The sequence below is a fragment of the Heptranchias perlo genome, chromosome 4, assembly GCF_035084215.1.
Source record: "Heptranchias perlo isolate sHepPer1 chromosome 4, sHepPer1.hap1, whole genome shotgun sequence".
NCBI lineage: Eukaryota > Metazoa > Chordata > Chondrichthyes > Hexanchiformes > Hexanchidae > Heptranchias > Heptranchias perlo.
This window is the reverse complement of record NC_090328.1, coordinates 74258125-74277581: the sequence shown is the minus strand read 5'-3', so window position 1 is coordinate 74277581 and position 19457 is coordinate 74258125. Positions and strand designations below refer to the sequence as shown.

At 43.8% G+C, this 19457-nt stretch overlaps 1 protein-coding gene across 1 annotated transcript in view; it reads left to right on the top strand.

Moving 5' to 3' along the window:
* Positions 1–19241, top strand: part of LOC137320639 (F-box/LRR-repeat protein 20-like) — a 77171-nt gene extending 57930 nt beyond the window's left edge. The window contains exons 7-8 of the mRNA XM_067982320.1: positions 17599–17709; positions 18466–19241. Coding sequence (XP_067838421.1) covers positions 17599–17709; positions 18466–18592 — 238 coding nt within the window. The 3' untranslated portion in view covers positions 18593–19241. The remainder of the gene's footprint in view (positions 1–17598; positions 17710–18465) is intronic.
* Positions 19242–19457: the final 216 nt, after the last annotated feature.

Sequence of the window (19457 nt, the reverse complement as noted above, 5' to 3'; positions counted from 1 at the left end):
GTGGAGTTGAGGTAGAAGATCAGTCATGATCTTATTGAATGGCGGAACAGCCTCGAGGGTCCATATAGCCTACTCCTGCTCCTATTTCTTATGTTCTTATGTGCTCACAGGAATCCTTACCCTTCTAACAAAGTGTATAGGCCCAGGAGAACATACCTGCACTTATCTGAGGTGCAGTGCATAAGGAGGCTTCACTTCTGTAGGGAGGCTGTTGCAGAGTTGTGCCATCTATTGCAACAAGATCTTCAACCCACTGCCACGCTAGCACTACATTCCCTGTTGTAGTCAAAATTGCTGCAGTCCTGAACTTCTTTGCCTGCAGTTTCTTCCGGGCTGCAAAAGGGGATATCGGTAACATCAGCCAGTTTACAGTTCATTAAGCAGGTCACTGATGCCATGTTTGATAAAGCAAACACTTTCAGCAGCAGGAATAGGGACCTGAGGTTTGTGCGGAACACAAGCTTCTCCAAGTCCAGCGCATCATTGACTGCACCCATGTCACCCTGTGAGAAGCCCACTGTTTTCATCAATTGCAAAGGTTTCCACTCTATTAATGTGCAACTGTTGTGTGATCACCAGCAACGCATCATGCAGGTCCGTGCCCACTTCCCTGGCAGCTGCCATGACCCTATGGCGATATGGCAATCCTCCATGCAAGGATCAGCTAGAGCCCTCACTGAGCAGACCATTGAGGTTCTTAGGCAATAACTCCACTGTCTAGATAGGTCTAGTGGCTTCCTCCAATGCAACCCAGAAAGAGTGTCCCGTATGATAATGGTTTGTTGTAAGCTGCATAACTTTGCTCTGCAATGGGAACAATACATGGAGCCACCATTCAATGAGGACCGTCAGCAAGGTGAGGGTGATGACAGTGAAAACATAGAGGATGGCGAAGAAGCGGGAGAGCTCCAACACCTGCCTGAAGACAGAGCTCTTTGGTAGCAGTTCATTGAAGAGCTCTTCAGCTGAACAATCCCTGTTCTCCTGCATGTCCAACATCTGTCCTAGTCTTTCCCCCCTCCAACAATTGAGATATTTTAAAGTCTCTTTCTAATGAGGGCTATTAATTATGTGGCTACACCTCAATAAGTCATGTGAGCTGCCTCTGACTTCATCGGTATAGCTTGTACTAGAGGCAGAGCAAATCTCACTCTACTCTGCCTCTATAATGTTCTTTAACTCCAGTCTTAGAAGCACATCTCCTAATATGCCCAGGTGGCGCATTGGGGTAGAAATTCGTATGTATATTACCCAATTTTTGGGCGTAAAACAGGCTCAAATCACACCAATTTAGCAGTGGGACAGCCAGTGCCCAATCTGGGGAGGCTTTAGTCCCAATGCTAAATTTGTGAACCCCATTTTTTGGGTGTCCCGGGCAGGTGCCTAAAACAGATGTTAGATCCAGTTATGAGAATAGAGGCTTGGGCATGAGTTAGATGGGTTGGATCAGTGCTGATGTGCAAAGAGGCTAATAATTTTTGGCATGATATGTATTCAGGAATACTGGATTATTGTGTAGTGGATTTGAAAGCCTAGAAATTGGTTATAGCCCATTTTCAGGCGTATAATCTTTGGCGCGCAGACACCACATGCGCAAACCGGGAGACTTGAGGCTGACCCAAGTTATATCTGCCCAAAAACAATATTGATATTCATGTCACTTGATATTGCAGGGTCAACAGCTACTACACTCTGCACACCAAAGATTTCAAAAAGGATTATCATTTTACTGGCTTACAGAAATACTTACACACTAATTATCACCAATGTCTGAACCCATAGTGCTCCTTTAAGTTGGTCCCCCGGTAACTTCAGCACAGGAGATGGAAGGCTGCTGTGATTCAGATGAAGGCTCTTGAGATGCTCATGATCAATGACTTCTAGGAGCCTGGGCCTGAGAGTGCCTGGCTACAGACTGCAGCAACTTGGTGGTTGCCAGGGCAGTCTAGCCCAGCTGGCTTTCTGGCACTGGTTAAGAAGGACAGACATTGGTTAAGAAGATGGCGAGGGTCTAGACATGCTGAGATCCTGAGAGAGGCAAACATGCTCTACTCCCATTGCATGACTGCCCCTGCTGTTGGGCTGCAGCTCAGCACTCCAACTGATCTGTTCTGTTCAACCACTCTAAGCTCATGCCCTCTTTTCCTGCAGACCCATTACAGAAACAAGAGTCATCGACAGATGAACTGAAGGAAGATGATAAGGAGGAAGAGAAGGGAGGAAATTTCAGATATTTGTAAATGATCCCATGACAGTATTTGAAGAAGGGTAGGGGTGTTCTCCTGGTATCCTGGCCAACATTTATCCTGAAGTTACAGAGATCAGGAGAATCCCCGCAGAAATTCTAACCCATTATCTGGTCACCTATCTCATTGATGTTTGTGGTACCTTGTGTGCAAACTGGCTGCCATGTTTGCCTACATTTCAACAGTAAATATATTTCAAAAAGTACTTCATTATGTAAGTGCAAGTTCTTTCTTTATTTCTTTTGCAGAGGTCGCACTAGGGAGCGTATTGCGGTACACCTCCTGAACTGTCCAAGCAGTGAAACCTAGCTTTCAAAACCCCTATAATTTTTTCCATGACCACTCTAGGAGAGGCATAGGTTTTGTTGTAGCACTCCTCAACTTCTGATCTTGCTACTGACAGAGGGATCATTATCCATGGAAGCAAGGGGTGAGCTTTATTGACCAAAAGCCATCCAGATACTTGACTCTGTTCCTTTAACAGATCAGGGAGGTTAGAATTCCTGAGCACAAAGATATCATGGCAACTCCTTGAATATTTGGCTTTAACTTGTAGATTCCTTTGAGCTCACCATACACACCAGTTGAACATTCAGCGAGTGAAACGCTCTTTCTATTGAGAATATTCAAAGGGTTAACTGTAGGAGCTTCTACTTGGATATGCACTTGAAGTGCCATGACCTACAAGGCCAAGGGCCAAGTGCTGGAAAGTGGGATTCAGCTGGGTAGCTCTATTTCAACCGGAATAGACATGATGGACCGAACGGCCTCCCTCTGTACCGTAAATTTTCTATGTTTCTATGTAATGTGTGCCATCTATTGCACCAGGAACTTTAGGGAAACTAGCAATGGGATAAAACTGTATTGCTCTATCGTGCTGCAGCCTTGTTGTCAAGCCGGACTAGATGAATTGCCCAGGTCTGCTGAAAATGGCGTCAGTGATTGGCAAATGCATGTACTGGGTGGTGTTACACAGATCCCCCTTGACTGCTTGAAAGGAGAATATTGAGTGTAGTGGTTACTTTTACAGCCACAGGCAGAGCTGTTCAGACAGATGATCTTGGCTGCAGGTCTTCTTGCAGAAGCTGGCACAGTTTCCTTATTGCCTCTTTCATGAATTGCACTCTTCTTATACAGAGCTCCTTACTGAGGTCTTCATAACACCTGCATGGCCTATAAACTCTTTGTGGGTGGATCATTGACTGGAATTTCTGCGGGGATTCTTTCGATATCCTGCTGCAACTTTGGCAAAAGATCAGTGGAAACCCTAGCCATTTACGCCATTTCTCCTGGGTTTCTAGGAACATAGGAACATAGGAACAGGAGTAGGCCATTCAGCCCCTCATGCCTGCTCCACCATTTGATAAGATCATGGCTAATCTGTGATCTAACTCCATATACCTGCCTTTGGCCCATATCCTTTAATACCTTTGATTGCCAAAAAGCTATCTATCTCAGATTTAAATTTAGCAATTGAGCTAGTATCAAATGTTGTGGGGCACATACTCCTTATATGCGGCCTCACTCTCCTTTCCCCCACTTCCTCCCCCTCCATTAAAATGACGAACAAGGGAATGCCTATTGGGAATCCCATGTTGCTGACTCAGAACCTCTTACTTTTGGTAGGAGCAAAAATTTCTTGTCAGGCTGTGAAAGGCAAGTCCACCTCTGTACTGCAAAAAACAAACTGCTCCAAACTGTCATTTCAAATTCCAGAAATCATTCTTTAAGGCTTTACCAGGCTACAAACCAGAAGCACTTTATCTAGAAGCAGATGATTCTGGCAACAGAAGCATCTCATCCTTGGTGAAATGGGAGCAAAAATTATGGGATTTCGGCACCCACACCATTGCCCCTTACTTTAATTTATTTAAGTTAGGTGACTGCAGAATTGGCGGAGGGAATCACGAGGCAGCCCCAGGTTCGACTAAAAATGACACTGCTGCTATTACGGGGCAGAAACCTGACATAAATGGGTCCTGCTCCAATTTTGAGCCCTTGAAATGTCGTAACGCCATTCCAATGCCAAGTATGTGCTGGAAATTCAGGGCTCACATCTTGTATCAGAAATTATAACAGAAATATTTGTCCATCGGTCACTCTAAGAACTGATTTCAGTGTAATAATGTTACTAGTATCACTATATCCAGACTTAGACTGAACTCCCACAAGCATCTGTTACAGTCTAAAGCTTAAGCGCTACTTGACCCTAAGGAAAGTGGCTTTCACAGAAACCTCTGGTTCCTCCACTAGAATGGTTTTGTTTGATTTGGTATGGTTCTAGTTGGTTTCTCTTGAACATCTCTAGAAATTGAATGAATAATAGTTTGTGTGTGTGTGTGTGTGTGTGTGTATGTACGTAAGAAGTGTACAACTTCAAGCTTAACAACTTTTTAGTATATTTTTTTTATTCGTTCATGGGATGTGGGCGTCCCTGGCGAGGCCAGCATTTATTGCTCATCCCTAATTGCCCTTGAGAAGGTGGTGGTGAGCCACCTTCTTGAACCGCTGCAGTCCGTTTGGTGAAGGTTCTCCCATAGTGCTGTTAGGAAGGGAGTTCCAGGATTTTGACCCAGCGATTTATTGAACATCAAGATGGAATATGTCATTATTGCCAATACTTTGTACAATCTGTATATTGTATTTGAAGCTGAAAGAGAAAAGAACAATTTTACCTTTTGTTGCTATGAATCTAATCTCATAGTTCATTACATTGTAGCAAATGCCATTATTTGTTGCCAATGTTACCCATATATGCTAATGAATAGGAATAAAATGGGGGTTTCTCATTATTCAGTAGATTCTGTGTATTTTAAAACAAGAAAGCATCTTTCAAAAAATGGATTTGCATCATATCACACATGCTAGCACCACTATTACCGGGTGTAATAAGGGAGCACTCTTTTCATCACCACTGCATCTATTCAGTCCTTGTTCAATCTCTGAAGAGCCTGCTAATTAAAATACACAGATGGGAACAACTAAAGAACCTGAGAGCTATTTCTGTCCATTTTCATTTTCTATTCCTCAATTGCAGTGCATTAGAATTTGAAACTGAATTTTCAGTGTTGTCATGGCAACTGCTCCCTTTTTGTCCTCCATAGAAGAAGCATCTGATTAGCATCTCTCAGCAATGTTTACTATAATCTCTGATTTTGTGAAGAACACGCAAGTCTTCCATTAAATTGTGAGCTTGTTCTTTAGTTTAGTGACTGAAACTGTGGAAGAAAATAATCCTAATGCAGCATCACTCATTTGCTCAATTAGTTTATTTCAATCTCAGTATAGCTTAGTGGAATGATTTGGTTTAGTGGAGCCTGAATGGCCTTATTATATATGCTTACAAACATATAATGCAATGGTGCAAATTATATGACAATCTATCACTTTAGCCCAGAATTTGCTGGAGTGGGGCATGCCCTGTTAGTTAGTCTTGTTCCTGCATCCTTCAACATACAAACTTTTTGCCCACAAAGTTGCTGTAAGCATGGGCTGATAACAGCAACAGGGCATCTGGGACCTTGGTGAACAACGGGACAAACAGTGTAATTCCTTAACCAATGAGATTAAAGCATTGAGAAATAAACAGAGGAAGGACTGAGAAGGAAGTATAAATTAGAGTGGGTGAATTCAGTGCCAAATCAGGTACAGAAAGAAAAATAAAGAGAGGTAAAGAAAGATTGGATTAAGAGAGAGAGAAAAAAGAGACCGAAAGGAAACGTAAGAAAAAAAAATTAAAAATTAAAAATTTGACATTTTTAAAATCTCCAACGATTCACAACCTGAAGGAATGAGACTCCACACTTATAATTGTTCACTTTCTGGGCAAGAGAGGTTAATTGACAGTCATTAACAGTTATCACATTGTTAAAAGGGTATATACGCTATTAATTACTAGATTTAGGCCTAGATTTTGGTGAACAAATAATGGCGTGTGAAGGACGCACGCCGTTAATAATGCACAAATCGGCCGGCAATTTGTGTTGAGGAAGAGATACCCCGTGAATTGCGAATTGTCACAAGTTGCTGGCTGATTTGTGCTGCTCTGCCGTTAGCTTCACGAAAATGGCATCTCGACCTTGACCTCCCCATGATTTTCATGAAGTTGCTGCATTTGCACATTAATTGTCCATTAGACTCGCCACAGAAAGTTAAGTCTAATAATTAACAGCGTAAGTGCCTTTTTAACAACGTGATAATTGTTAATGACTGTCAATCAACCTCTCTTGCCCAGAAAGTGTGGAATCTCATTCCTTCAGGTTGTGAATCGTCGTTGGAGAGTTTAAAAATGTCAAATTTAAAATTTAAAATTTTTTTTTCTTTCTTTTCCTTTCTGTCTAGTTTTTCTCTCTCTCTTAATCCAATCTTTCTTTCCCTCTCTTTATTTCTCTTTCTGTACCTGATTTGACATTGAATTCACCCCCTCTAATTCACCCTCCTTCTCAGTCCTTCCTCTGTTTATTTCTCAATCCTTTAATCTCATTGGTTAAGGAGATATGGGGGTTATATTGGATAACCCCTGAAACCAGGCGCGGGAGTCGCGGTGCGCGATTAACCATAAGACCATAAGAGATAGGAGCAGGAGTAGGCCATTCGGCCCCTCGACCCTGCTCCGCCATTTAATGAGATCATGGCTGATCTGATTTTTACCTCAACTCCACTTTCCCGCCTTTCCTCCATATCATTTGACTCCCTTGCTGATCAAAAATTTGTTTAACTCAGCCTTGAATGTATTCAATGACTCAGCCTCCACAGCTTTTTGGGTAAAGAATTCCAAAGATTCACGACCCTCGGAGAAGAAATTCCTCCTCATTTCCATCTTAAACGGGCGACCCCTTATTCTGAGACTATGCCCCCTAGTTTTAGATTCCCCCATGAGGGGTAACATCCTCTCAGCATCTACCCTATCGAGTCCCCTCAGAATCTTGTATGTTTCAATAAGATCTCCTTTCATTCTTCGAAACTCCAATGAGTATAGACCCAACCTGTTCAATCTTTCCTCATAAGACAACCCTTCCATACCCGGAATCAACCTAGTGAACCTTCTCTGAACTGCCTCCAATGCAAGTATGTCCTTCTTTAAATAAGGGCACCGGAACTGTATGCAGTACTCCAGGTGTGGTCTCACCAGCACCCTGTACAGTTAAGAACATAAAAACATAAGAAATAGGAGCAGGAGTAGGCCAATCGGCCCCTCGAGCCTGCTCCGCCATTCAATAAGATCATGGCTGATCTGATCCTAACCTCAAATCTAAATTCATGTCCAATTTCCTGCCCGCTCCCCGTAACCCCTAATTCCCTTTACTTCTAGGAAACTGTCTATTTCTGTTTTAAATTTATTTAATGATGTAGCTTCCACAGCTTCCTGGGGCAGCAAATTCCACAGACCTACTACCCTATGAGTGAAGAAGTTTCTCCTCATCTCAGTTTTGAAAGAGCAGCCCCTTATTCTAAGGTTATGCCCCCTAGTTCTAGTTTCACCCATCCTTGGGAACATCCTTACTGCATCCACCCGATCAAGCCCCTTCACAATCTTATATGTTTCAATAAGATCGCCTCTCATTCTTCTGAACTCCAATGAGTAGAGTCCCAATCTACGCAACCTCTCCTCATATGTCCGCCCCCTCATCCCCGGGATTAACCGAGTGAACCTTCTTTGTACTGCCTCGAGAGCAAGTATGTCTTTTCTTAAGTATGGAGACCAAAACTGTATGCAGTATTCCAGGTGCGGTCTCACCAATACCTTATATAACTGCAGCAATACCTCCCTGCTTTTATACTCCATCCCTCTAGAAATAAAGGCCAATATTCCGTTTGCCTTCCGGATTATCTGCTGCACCTGTATGTTGACTTTTTGTGTTTCATGTATGAGGACACCCAGATGCCTCTGTACCGCAGCATTTTGTAGTATTTCTCCATTCAAATAATATTTTGCTTTTTTATTTTTCCTCCCAAAGTGGATGACTTCACATTTTCCCACATTATATTCCATCTGCCAAATTTTTGCCCATTCGCTTAACCTGTCAATATCCCTTTGCAGACACTTTGTGTCCTCATCGCAACTTGCTTTTCCACCTGTCTTTGTATCATCAGTAAATTTGGCCACTCTGTTCCTTCATCCAAGTCATTGATATATATTGTAATTAGTTGAGGCCCCAGCACTGATCCCTGCAGCACCCCACTAGTTACAGATTGCCATTTTGAAAATGACCCTTTTATCCCGACTCTTTGTTTTCTGTTAGTTAGCCAATCCTCTATCTATGCCAGTATATTATCCCCACCACCATGAGCTCTTATCTTGTGCAGTAATCTTTTATGTGGCATCTTATCGAATGCCTTTTGGAAATCCAAATATACTGCATCCATTGGTTCCCCTTTATCCACCCTGCCCGTTACTTCCTCAAAGAACTCTAATAAATTTGTCAGACACGATTTTCCCTTCATAAAACCATGTTGACTCTCCTTGATTTTATTATGAGTCTCCAAATGTCCTGCTACTACTTCTTTAATAATGGATTCTAGCATTTCCCAATGACAGATGTTAGGCTAACTGGTCTATAGTTACCTGCTTTCTGACTCACTCCTTTCTTGAATAGGGGTGTTACGATTGTGGTTTTCCAATCTGCTGGGACCTTTCCCGTGTCCGGTCGTTGAGATGCAGGCAACATGTAACATTCATGCTGCCTGGTCATTTACCTGATAGCACTGGCTGGACTCAGTAATCAGCGTTGTTGAGTGGCTGCTCACCAGCAGGGGGCTCAGATATTGCGAGTGGCTAGCACCACTTAAAGGCAGCCTGCACCTCTTAAAGGGGAGGTGCAGTGTGGCTGCAGGAATTGGTGGAAGTCAATTGGGAAGTGAATCTGTGCTGCAATATTGTGTAACATGCTGATGATGGAACCTCTGGAATTTTTAATAAGAAACAACTGGGCTGCTCAATGTTTGCGGGACTCTGATATTTGCAAAATAGAAGATATGGGTCCGCATGGAGTCTGAACGGAGATCAGACATCACACATGTAAAACACAGATGCAGGTCCCGTCCCTATGTTTACAAACTGTTGAGTTATTTTAAAACATTGAATAAAGGTTGCGCACCACTAACTCCCACATCCTCCAATCTGCACAGCAGATCCCACCAATCTGCCGATCTGAGTTTGTACCAGACCTGTGAGAGTGCGTGGACCAAGGTTCTCTGATGATGCGCTAAAGGCCTTGGTGCAAGAGGTGGATAGAAGGAGGGGCATCCTATATCCACAGGGTGAGCAAGAGGCCCTCCAGACATTTGCTGCCGAGTCAGTGGGAGGCAGTAGGGGACGAAGTCAATGCCAGGAGCATAGCACTACAAACATGGATGCAGTGCTGGAAGAAGTTCAATGCTTTGACACGAGTGGTCAAGCTGAGTGAAGTCAACTGTCAAGTGGCATCTCCTACCAACAGCATCCCTGCATGCTGTTTAATACCTGTTCAGCTGTGCGAGGTTAAAACAGTTCGTTGGCTGGAGCGTTGAGTTCCAAAATCACATCTGTCCTTTTAAATCAGCGATGCACACTGAACTAACGCATATTCTCCTTATGACGTTCGTTATCTGCGCGTGCACAAATGCCTTTACCAATATGGCATCCGGCGCATGTCAAGTTAGAGGTTTGCGAGCGCATTCCAGATGCCATTTTGGGTCCTTAGGAGTCTGCATCGCACCTACATAATGGCGCTACGTGGCCCAATTTAGAGCCCACATTGTTTATCCCATTGTTCACCAAAGTCCCAGATGCCCTGCTGCCCTCACCGCGCTGTTATCAGCTCCCACTTCCAGCAACATTGTGGGCAAAAAATTTTGAAACCTAAACATGCACGAAAATGTCTAACGGCATGCCGCGAGATGCCCTGCTGCAGAAAAATCTGTTCTTTAACTTTCTGTGGTGAGTTTAATGAGCAATTAATGGGCAAATGCAGCAACTTAATGAAAATCACTGGGAGGTTAAGGGCGAGATGCCGTTTTCGCGAAGCTAACGGCAGAGCGGCGCAAATCATCCAGCAACTTGTGGCGATTCGCAATTCACGGGGTATCTCTTCTTCGCTACAAGTTGCTAGCCGATTTGTACTTTAATAACGGCATGTGTTGTTCAACTGCCGTTATTTTTTCAACAAAATCTAGCCCATTAAGTTTAATCACTGTCCAATTATTGGAACAAGATATTTTCCCCTGCAGACACGCTCTAATGTTTTCAGTAGGTTACAGGTATAAGAACTATGGGCTTGAATAACCATGGGGGTTCTCTGGGCTTTTCTGCAGATCTTGCACCAAAGTTATGGCAGACAATATTTTTGTTTTCTCCCACATTAATTTTTCAGCAAATTCTAGGCCTATGTCACCTGCAGTTGATAACACCTTTTCATGAAGTCATTGACCCTTTAAATGCATAGTGTGGCCTTGTCTATTAATTGACACATACACACTTTCTTTTTTGAAAATATTAGCATGCAAAGGTCATTTGAATAAATACATTACTGCATCTGGAAAAAAAATGAAGAATGCAAAATCTATTTTGATCACCTCAGTACAAGTATCTGTGTCTCTTCCAAAATTGGAGTAATTCTGATCACCTCATTTTCTGGTAGTCACTAATGTGAGCTCAAAGGTTGGTGCAAATGCAAAACAGAGGAACTTGTTTTATGTTCATACTGATTTTCTTTACTCGCATTAGCAACCAGAGGAAAATATTCTTTCATTTTTATGTTAATTAAATACATGTCCATTGTCTAATTGAGTGAGGTACGTTTAATGAGGCTCCAGTGTATTGGTAATACAATTTTGGTGTTTCAGTTATGTAGTTTGGGATTTTTAATGGGAGACTGGAATACACAAGATGTTCCATGATTAGCTGACATTGATGTAAGTTGGTTATGTAGCTGAGATCCTGCCTGCACCATTGCCTATATCCCACAGATTTCTTTCAAGTATGCTTTTCCTAGCACACATTTTGTATATCTCTTTTGGCGTTGCTTACTTACTTGCTGAGGAATTGAGGTTGTGGGTCAGCTGCAACCAGATGTGGGGTTGGTGATTGAGAAGCTGCTGCAGAGTCAGTCGAAGAGCAGGAAGCGGGAGCACAACTGCAAAGTCACGCTGGGAATGGGCAGAGGAAAGCTCAGCTGCACAGTTGGGTCGAAGCAAGGAACCTATACAGGATCAAATGTGTCTACTTTGTTTTTATAGTTGCCGATCTGATTGGTCCCTGCTAACCATGTAATTAACATCGACCAATCAGCAAGTTAAGCAATCATACATTAACAAAGCGGTAAATAATACTAGTTGATCTACCATGGCTCTGTTCACAGTAGGTCAAAGGCTATGTTGTTTAAAAGGACGGGTCAGTTGCTGTCTTTTCTATGTTTCTACCTCTCTATCTCTGTTTTTTTTTGTTTGTTGTTTTTTTTTGGTGATTTGTATATTCTGTGAGACCCGGCAGGTAACACCTGTCTGTCTGCACACTGATTGCCTTGGCAACGGGCAGTTGAAAAAACTGTCTGTACTCACCAAGCATTGTTCTGTGAATTATAAATGCGATTTCATTTCGAGGATTTCATTTCACATCATTCACCTGACGAAGGGGGAAGCCTCCGAAAGCTTGTGAATTTAAAATAAAATTGCTGGACTATAACTTGGTGTTGTAAAATTGTTTACAATTGTCAACCCCAGTCCATCACCGGCATCTCCACATCATAAAAGGACAAGAGCATTATGCCACGTCACAAACAATATATTATTCTGCTGCTAAGTAAAGCTATAAGTAACTTGGTGTGTCCATTTAATGCCGCATGGTATAATTGTCTTTCTCAAGCCAATTAGAAGCCGATTGCTCTTAGCAGATCCTTAGACCAATGAAAAGTCAAACTTGCTTTATTTTTTTAAAATTGCGACTCCTAAAGTCAATTGGAAGGTATTTTTCTGTGCCTTCCTTAGGCCAATTTGAGGCATTTTTTAGATTTAGATAAATATTTAATATTTTTTGTAGAAGCTTATTCATTATTATGGTACATTAACCTCAGTTTTCCACGGCTCCATACTAAATTTCAAGCCACAACCTTCTGCACCAAATCACAATGTGTTGAGGTTTCCTTGGCATAATTTTTGTGCCCAGTAGGACGTTGTATTGCAGACATGTACGAGCTTCATTTAAATAAAATAATAATGGAAACTGGATCTCGCACTGAATTTCACAAGTTTGGGTGAAGCTCCACCTCATTGTCTGCTTTGCCTATAAGTAATGGTCATATGATAGGGAAACATGCCCTGCCTGCTTTGCAGTGTCTCTTAAAGTAAGATTCCTAATGTGTTACTAAATACAGAAGTTTTAACAGTGAGCATTTCTCCACTTGCACATTGAACATCATATGTAGTTTTTCGTACCCTTCCACATTTTACCTTATTATCGAAGCCTTCAATTTACTAAGACACACTTTCCTGAAGTTTGGCCAATTACTGCTGCAGTAAAGGTTGCAGGTAACAACATTGAAAGGATGAAAATTCCTTTGACTCTTTCGATAGTGCTGCATGAATTGGATTTTTAAAAAATTCATTCATGGGATATGGGCGTCGCTGGCGAGGTCGGCATTTATTCCCCATCCCTAATTGCCCTTGAGAAGGTGGTGGTGAGCCGCCTTCTTGAACCACTGCAGTCCATGTGGTGAAGGTTCTCCCACAGTGCTGTTAGGAAGGGAGTTTCAGGATTTTAACCCAGTGACGATGAAGGAACGGCGATATATTTCCAAGTCGGGATGGTGTGTGACTTGGAGGGGAACGTGCAGGTGGTGTTGTTCCCATATACCTGCTGCTCTTGTCCTTCTAGGTGGTAGAGGTCATGGATTTGGGAGGTGCTGTCGAAGAAGCCTTGGCGAGTTGCTGCAGTGCATCCTGTGGATGGTACACACTGCAGCCACTGTGCGCCGGTGGTGAAGGGAGTGAATGTTTAGGGTGGTGGATGGGGTGCCAATCAAGCGGGCTGCTTTGTCCTGGATGGTGTCGAGCTTCTTGAGTGTTGTTGGAGCTGCACTCATCCAGGCAAGTGGAGAGTATTCCATCACACTCCTGACTTGTGCCTTGTAGATGGTGGGAAGGCTCTGGGGAGTCAGGAGGTGAGTCACTCGCCACAGAATACCCAGCCTCTGACCTGCTTTTGTAGCCACAGTATTTATATGGCTGGTCCAGTTAAGTTTCTGGTCAATGGTGACCCCCAGGATGTTGATGGTGGGGGATTCGGCGATGGTAATGCTGTTGAATGTCAAGGGGAGGTGGTTAGACACTCTCTTGTTGGAGATGGTCATTGCCTGGCTCTTGTCTGGCGCGAATGTTACTTGCCACTTATCAGCCCAAGCCTTAATGTTGTCCAGGTCTTGCTGCATGCGGGCTCGGACTGCTTCATTATTTGAGGGGTTGCAAATGGAACTGAACACTGTGCAATCATCAGCGAACATCCCCATTTCTGACCTTATGATGGAGGGAAGGCCTTGGACACTGCCCTGAGGAACTCCTGCAGCAATGCCCTGGGGCTGAGATGATTGGCCTCCAACAACCACTACCATCTTCCTTTGTGCTAGGTATGACTCCAGCCACTGGAGAGTTTTCCCCCTGATTCCCATTGACTTCAATTTTACTAGGGCTCCTTGGTGCCACACTCGGTCAAATGCTGCCTTGATGTCAAGGGCAGTCACTCTCACCTCACCTCTGGAATTCAGCTGTTTTGTCCATCTTTGGACCAAGGCTGTAATGAGGTCTGGAGCCAGGTGGTCCTGGCGGAACCCAAACTGAGCATCGGTGAGCAGGTTCTTGGTGAGTAAGTGTCGCTTGATAGCACTGTCGACGACACCTTCTATCACTTTGCTGATGATTGAGAATAGACTGATGGGGCGGTAATTGGCCCGATTGGATTTGTGCTGCTTATTGTGGACAGGACATACCTGGGCAATTTTCCACATTGTCGGGTGGATGCCAGTGTTGTAGCTGTACTGGAACAGCTTGGCTAGAGGCGCATCTAGTTCTGGGGCACAAGTCTTCAGCACTACAGCCAGGATGTTGTTGGGGCCGATAGCCTTTGCTGTATCCAGTGCACTCAGTCATTTCTTGATATCACGTGGAGTGAATCGAATTGGCTGAAGACTGGCTTCTGTGATGGTGAGGATATCAGGAGGAGGCCGAGATGTATCATCCACTCGGCACTTCTGGCTGAAGATGGTTGCAAACGCTTCAGCCTTGTCTTTTGCAATCACTTGCTGGACTCCACTTCATTGCGGATGGGGATGTTTGCAGAGCCTCCTCCCCCCGTTAGTTGTTTCATTGTCCACCACCATTCACGATTGGGTGTACTAGGACTGCAGAGCTTTGATCTGATCCGTTGGTTGTGGAATCGCTTAGCACTGTCTATAGCATGTTGCTTCCGCTGTTTAGCATGCAGTCCTGAGTTGTAGCTTCACCAGGTTGGCAACGCATTTTTAGGTACGCCTGGTGCTGCTCCTGGCATGCTCGTCTACACTCCTCATTGAACCAGGGTTGATCCCCTGGCTTGTTGGAAATGGTAGAGCAAGGAATATGCCGGGCCATGAGGTTACAGATTGTGCTGGAATATAATTCTGCTGCCTCTGATGGCCCACAGCGCCTCATGAATGCCCAGTTTTGAGCTGCTAGATCTGTTCTGAATCTATCCCATTTAGCATAGTGGTAGTGCCACCCAAGACGTTGGATGGTGTCCTCAGTGCGAAGACGGGTCTTCGTCTCCACGAGGACTGTGCGGTGGTCACTCCTACCAATACTGTCATGGACAGATGCATTTGCAACAGGTAGATTGGTGAGGACGAGGTCAAGTAAATTTTTCCCTCACCACCTGCCGCAGGCCCAGTCTGGCAGCTATGTCCTTCAGGACTCGGGCCAGCTCGATCAGTAGTGGTGCTACCGAGCCACTCTTGGTGATGGACATTGAAGTCCCCCCACCCAGATTGTACATGGAAGTTGCTACTCTCAGTGTTTCCTCCAAGTGGTGTTCAACATGGAGGAGGACTGATTCATCAGCTGAGGGAGGGTGGTAGGTGGTAATCAGCAGGAGGTTTCCTTGCCCATGTTTGACCTGATGCCATGAGATTTCATGCGGTCCAGAGTCAATGTTGAGGACTCCCAGGGCCACTCCCTCCTGACTGTATATCACTGTATCGCCACCTCTGGTCGGTCTGTCCTGCCGGTGGGGCAGGACATACCCAGGGATGGTGATGGAAGAGTCTGGGACATTGGCTGAAAGGTATGATTCTGTGAGTATGGCTATGTCAGGCTGTTGCTCAACTAGTCTTTGGGACAGCTCTCCCAATTTTGGCACAAGTCCACAGATGTTAGTGAGGAGGACTTTGCAGGGTCGACTGGGCTTGGTTTGCCTTTGTCGTGTCTGATGCCGGGTGGTCCGTCCAGTTTTATTCTTATTATGACTTTCTTTAGCGAGATTTTACAACTGAGTGGCTTGCTAGGCCATTTCAGAGGGCAAATAAGAATCAACCACATTGCTGTGGGTCTGGAGTCACATATAGGCTAGACCGGGTAAGGATGACAGGTTTCTTTCCCTAAAGGACATTAGTGAACCAGATGGATTTTTACAACAATCCGGTAGTTTCATGGCCATCATTACTGATACTAGTATTTTAATTCCAGATTTTATTTAATTAATTGAATTTAAATTCCCCAGCTGCCGTGGTGGGATTTGAACTCGTTTGAACTTATTAATTCAGTTCGCTGGATTACTCGTCCAGTAACATAACCACTATGCTACCATACCCTTATAAATGAATTGAATGAGGAGGTTCATAAGGTTACGACATCAGACTGGGGCTGAATTCTCCTCCACCAGCCCACCTGAAATTGGGCAGCATAACAGCAGAAATGGCAGTAAAATGGGGCGGGCAACCTACTGCTGCCTCCCTACCCTGACCTCGATTTCCCTTCCAACCCCTACTGGGACCACCACTAGCCACATGTAAATGTCTGCAAGGGGGAGGGTCATAGCCCGCCTCTGCTACTGCCACTCCCCGGGACTGCCTCATTGAAGGTTGTGGTAAGCGCAGGGTGGTGGCGGTAATGACTCCGATGTTTATGGATGGAGGAAGAAGGCTCAGCATTAGGCTCCTCTCCATCCATTCAGATCCAAACAACTTACCTTTTTAGGCCTAAGTCTTGACAAATTTTCACCTTTCCTCTCCAGGTGTTTTCCACCTCCTTTAACTCACTTCCACCTCCTCAGGTGCTGCAGCAGTGGGCCCACTGCAGCATCACTAGAATTTCTTGGCTTTGCAGCAGCAGTCTCCTGCTTGGTGGGAGGGATCTTGCTGGGAGCCCATCCTGCATCCATAATGACCCCCAACCCAGGAAAATGGGCAAGGGTTGCATTGAGATCAGAGGGATGGGTGGATATCTCACCTCATCGCTATCCCACCACTACAAGGAAAATTTAGCCCTCGAGATCAAGCAGGTTATGAACACAAACAGAATCATGAAACTGGACTGCTGCCTTGAACTTATGACAAGACACTTATTATTCTTTGCATCATACGATTAATTGTTTATTTTGAAATAGTTAACATTTCTTTCTAAGCAATAGCAGGCATATTCAGGATGGTAAGGGTGACATTGATGACAGTGACATAAATTCTTAATTTATACCATGTCACATGATAATATATAATTTTAGCTCCAACATCACAATGTATCAATACTAGATTTTTATTTTGATTGCATATACACTCATGTGCAGTAGGCACATGGGAACAACACCACCTGCACGTTCCTCTCCAAGTCACACACCATCCCGACTTGGAAATATAATGCCGTTCCTTCATCGTCGCTGGTTCAAAATCTTGGAACTCCCTTCCTAACAGCACTGTGGGAGAACCTTCACCACACGGACTGCAGTGGTTCAAGAAGGCGGCTCACCACCACCTTCTCAAGGGCAATTAGGGATGGGCAATAAATGCCGGCCACATCCCATGAACGAATAAAAAAAACACTATTAATATTTTCAATTATCAAAATGTTATTGGGTTGACTTCAACCATTTACTGAAACTCAACCTGACCCACCTAAGCAGGTAGTGCTACCAATAGTGTATATTATCAGCAATAAACAGTGTTTTAATCAGGACATTATAAACTGCTTGAGCATTGCTGCTGTGGTTTGTGATGTCAGAACCTTCAGTTCGGTTACTGGCTCCTATCTCCCCACCAGCTGCCTGCTGTCCTCTACACAATTCTTGCTGCACAAGAGTAAGTGCAGGACAATTGAAATTATTGCACTTTTATAGTTTCATCCTTTTTCCCCAAACTAGGATTTGTTTACTAGCCGTCTACTGCAACCAAAACCTAGAATGTGTGAAACTCAGTTTCTGCAAAGAACTGACTGAAGATGCCATTAAAGAGTTGTGTAAAAACTGCAAACGGTAAGTTTGGGAATTTTAATTAAATGTGTTTGTTCTGAATTCATGGTCCAATAAAGTTGGTATTTAAATATCTCATACAAGATAAGGGCAGTGCAGGGCATAAGTGTTCCAATGCTACAGAGTGCTAGAATTCAGGTTTGCAGCCAAGGTTTTTGTGGCAAGTCACCAATATCATCTGTGCCCTTAGGAGGAGGTGCTTAGCAGAGGTCAGTAACTTTCCCAGAGGGACACATGGAAAATCATCCTGGGCTGCTGTCATGCACTTCCTATTCACCTGATTAGGTCACCTGCCAACCTTTTGGATGGAAAGTGGCATCTAGAGACCTAAAAGTGACAGACAAAATACAATACTTTAACTTAAAAATTTAAGGAAATTATAGTACTTTGTTTCACCTCTCAATTTAGTTTATTGTTTTTGGGGTAAATTGCTTTAATTTTCCTGCTCAGAAGGAACGCCCCATCGACCCCCTTTGTAAATGGAGTTGAATGTAAAAGAAAAATTTTAAATTTCAAATCTTTCTCTTTGGGGGTCCAGGCTGCCTCCCAGGCCTGGAGACAGGAATTTATTGCACATGCATTAAACAGAATGTTAAAATATTGCGCAGGGCATTTCAACTCTAAAGTGTTCTCAACAAAAAACAGGTTTTCATTCACTTGACGTCCGCTCTTTCCATCTATGTTTTATGACTATAAACCTTAGTTCATACACATGTATTTAATGTTACATTATTCACTTGCTTTTTCATTTGTTTTTAGATTAAAGTTACTTCATCTGTATGGGTGCCACTCTATCCACGATCTGAAGGCTATTCAAGATGTGAACAAGCAAGTGAAGCTGCACCATGACCATCCACTTAACACTGTCAAAAACCAAGGATGCTGAAAACTTTGTGATTCCTTTGTCAGTTGTAGTGCCTAACTTGCTGCGGTTTGTGAAATTACCACTGCATTTTCATCTTGTAAAAGTGGGAGCTACATTTAGCCTTTTCATCATATTGTTTGTGTCCATGTGACTTAGGAAAACTGACTTGACTTTTTACAAGTACTTTCAGTCTATAATAACATGACCTATTATAATCTCATTTTGAAGAGATACCAATGTCGGTGGATGATTCTTATCTGAAAATCAGGTGGGGTGTAAAACAGGCTGCTGATTGATTCACTATCACCCGTTTTGCACTACCGCCAAAGACCAATTACCCCCCTTAGTTCCTTGGATATAAGCCATTTGCCAGCAATATTGAAAAACTAAACTGCATTTAATGACTGTTAGATTGTAGATATATAATAACTCATTTTCATTCAACTATGGACATTACAGCTCTAGGACTGGAGATATTTTTTCTTTTGTATTCACATTTGACAAGGACATCAGTGTTTTCGGGGCAATGTCTATGGGCCCGATATTAGGAGGGCAGCGGGGTTCGCAGCAGGGTGTCGACTGGGCGCGTGGGTAACGCGCCCAGTGAAATCAGGGTGCTCCGCACGCAATCGCAGGCTAATTGGAGCCACTTACCTGTGCTTCCGGGTTTCGCACTGGAAAGCTGCGCAGCATAGACTGTCAGCTGGAGGAGCCCTATTTAAAGGGGCAGTCCTCCACTGACTGATGCTGCAGAAAATAGGAAAAATTACAGCATCGAGCAGCCCAGGGGGAAGGCTGCTCCCAGGTTTAATGATGCCTCACTCCAGGTATTATTGGATGGGGTGAGGAGGAGGGGGCGGACAGAGATCTTCCCCTGGCGGGCGGG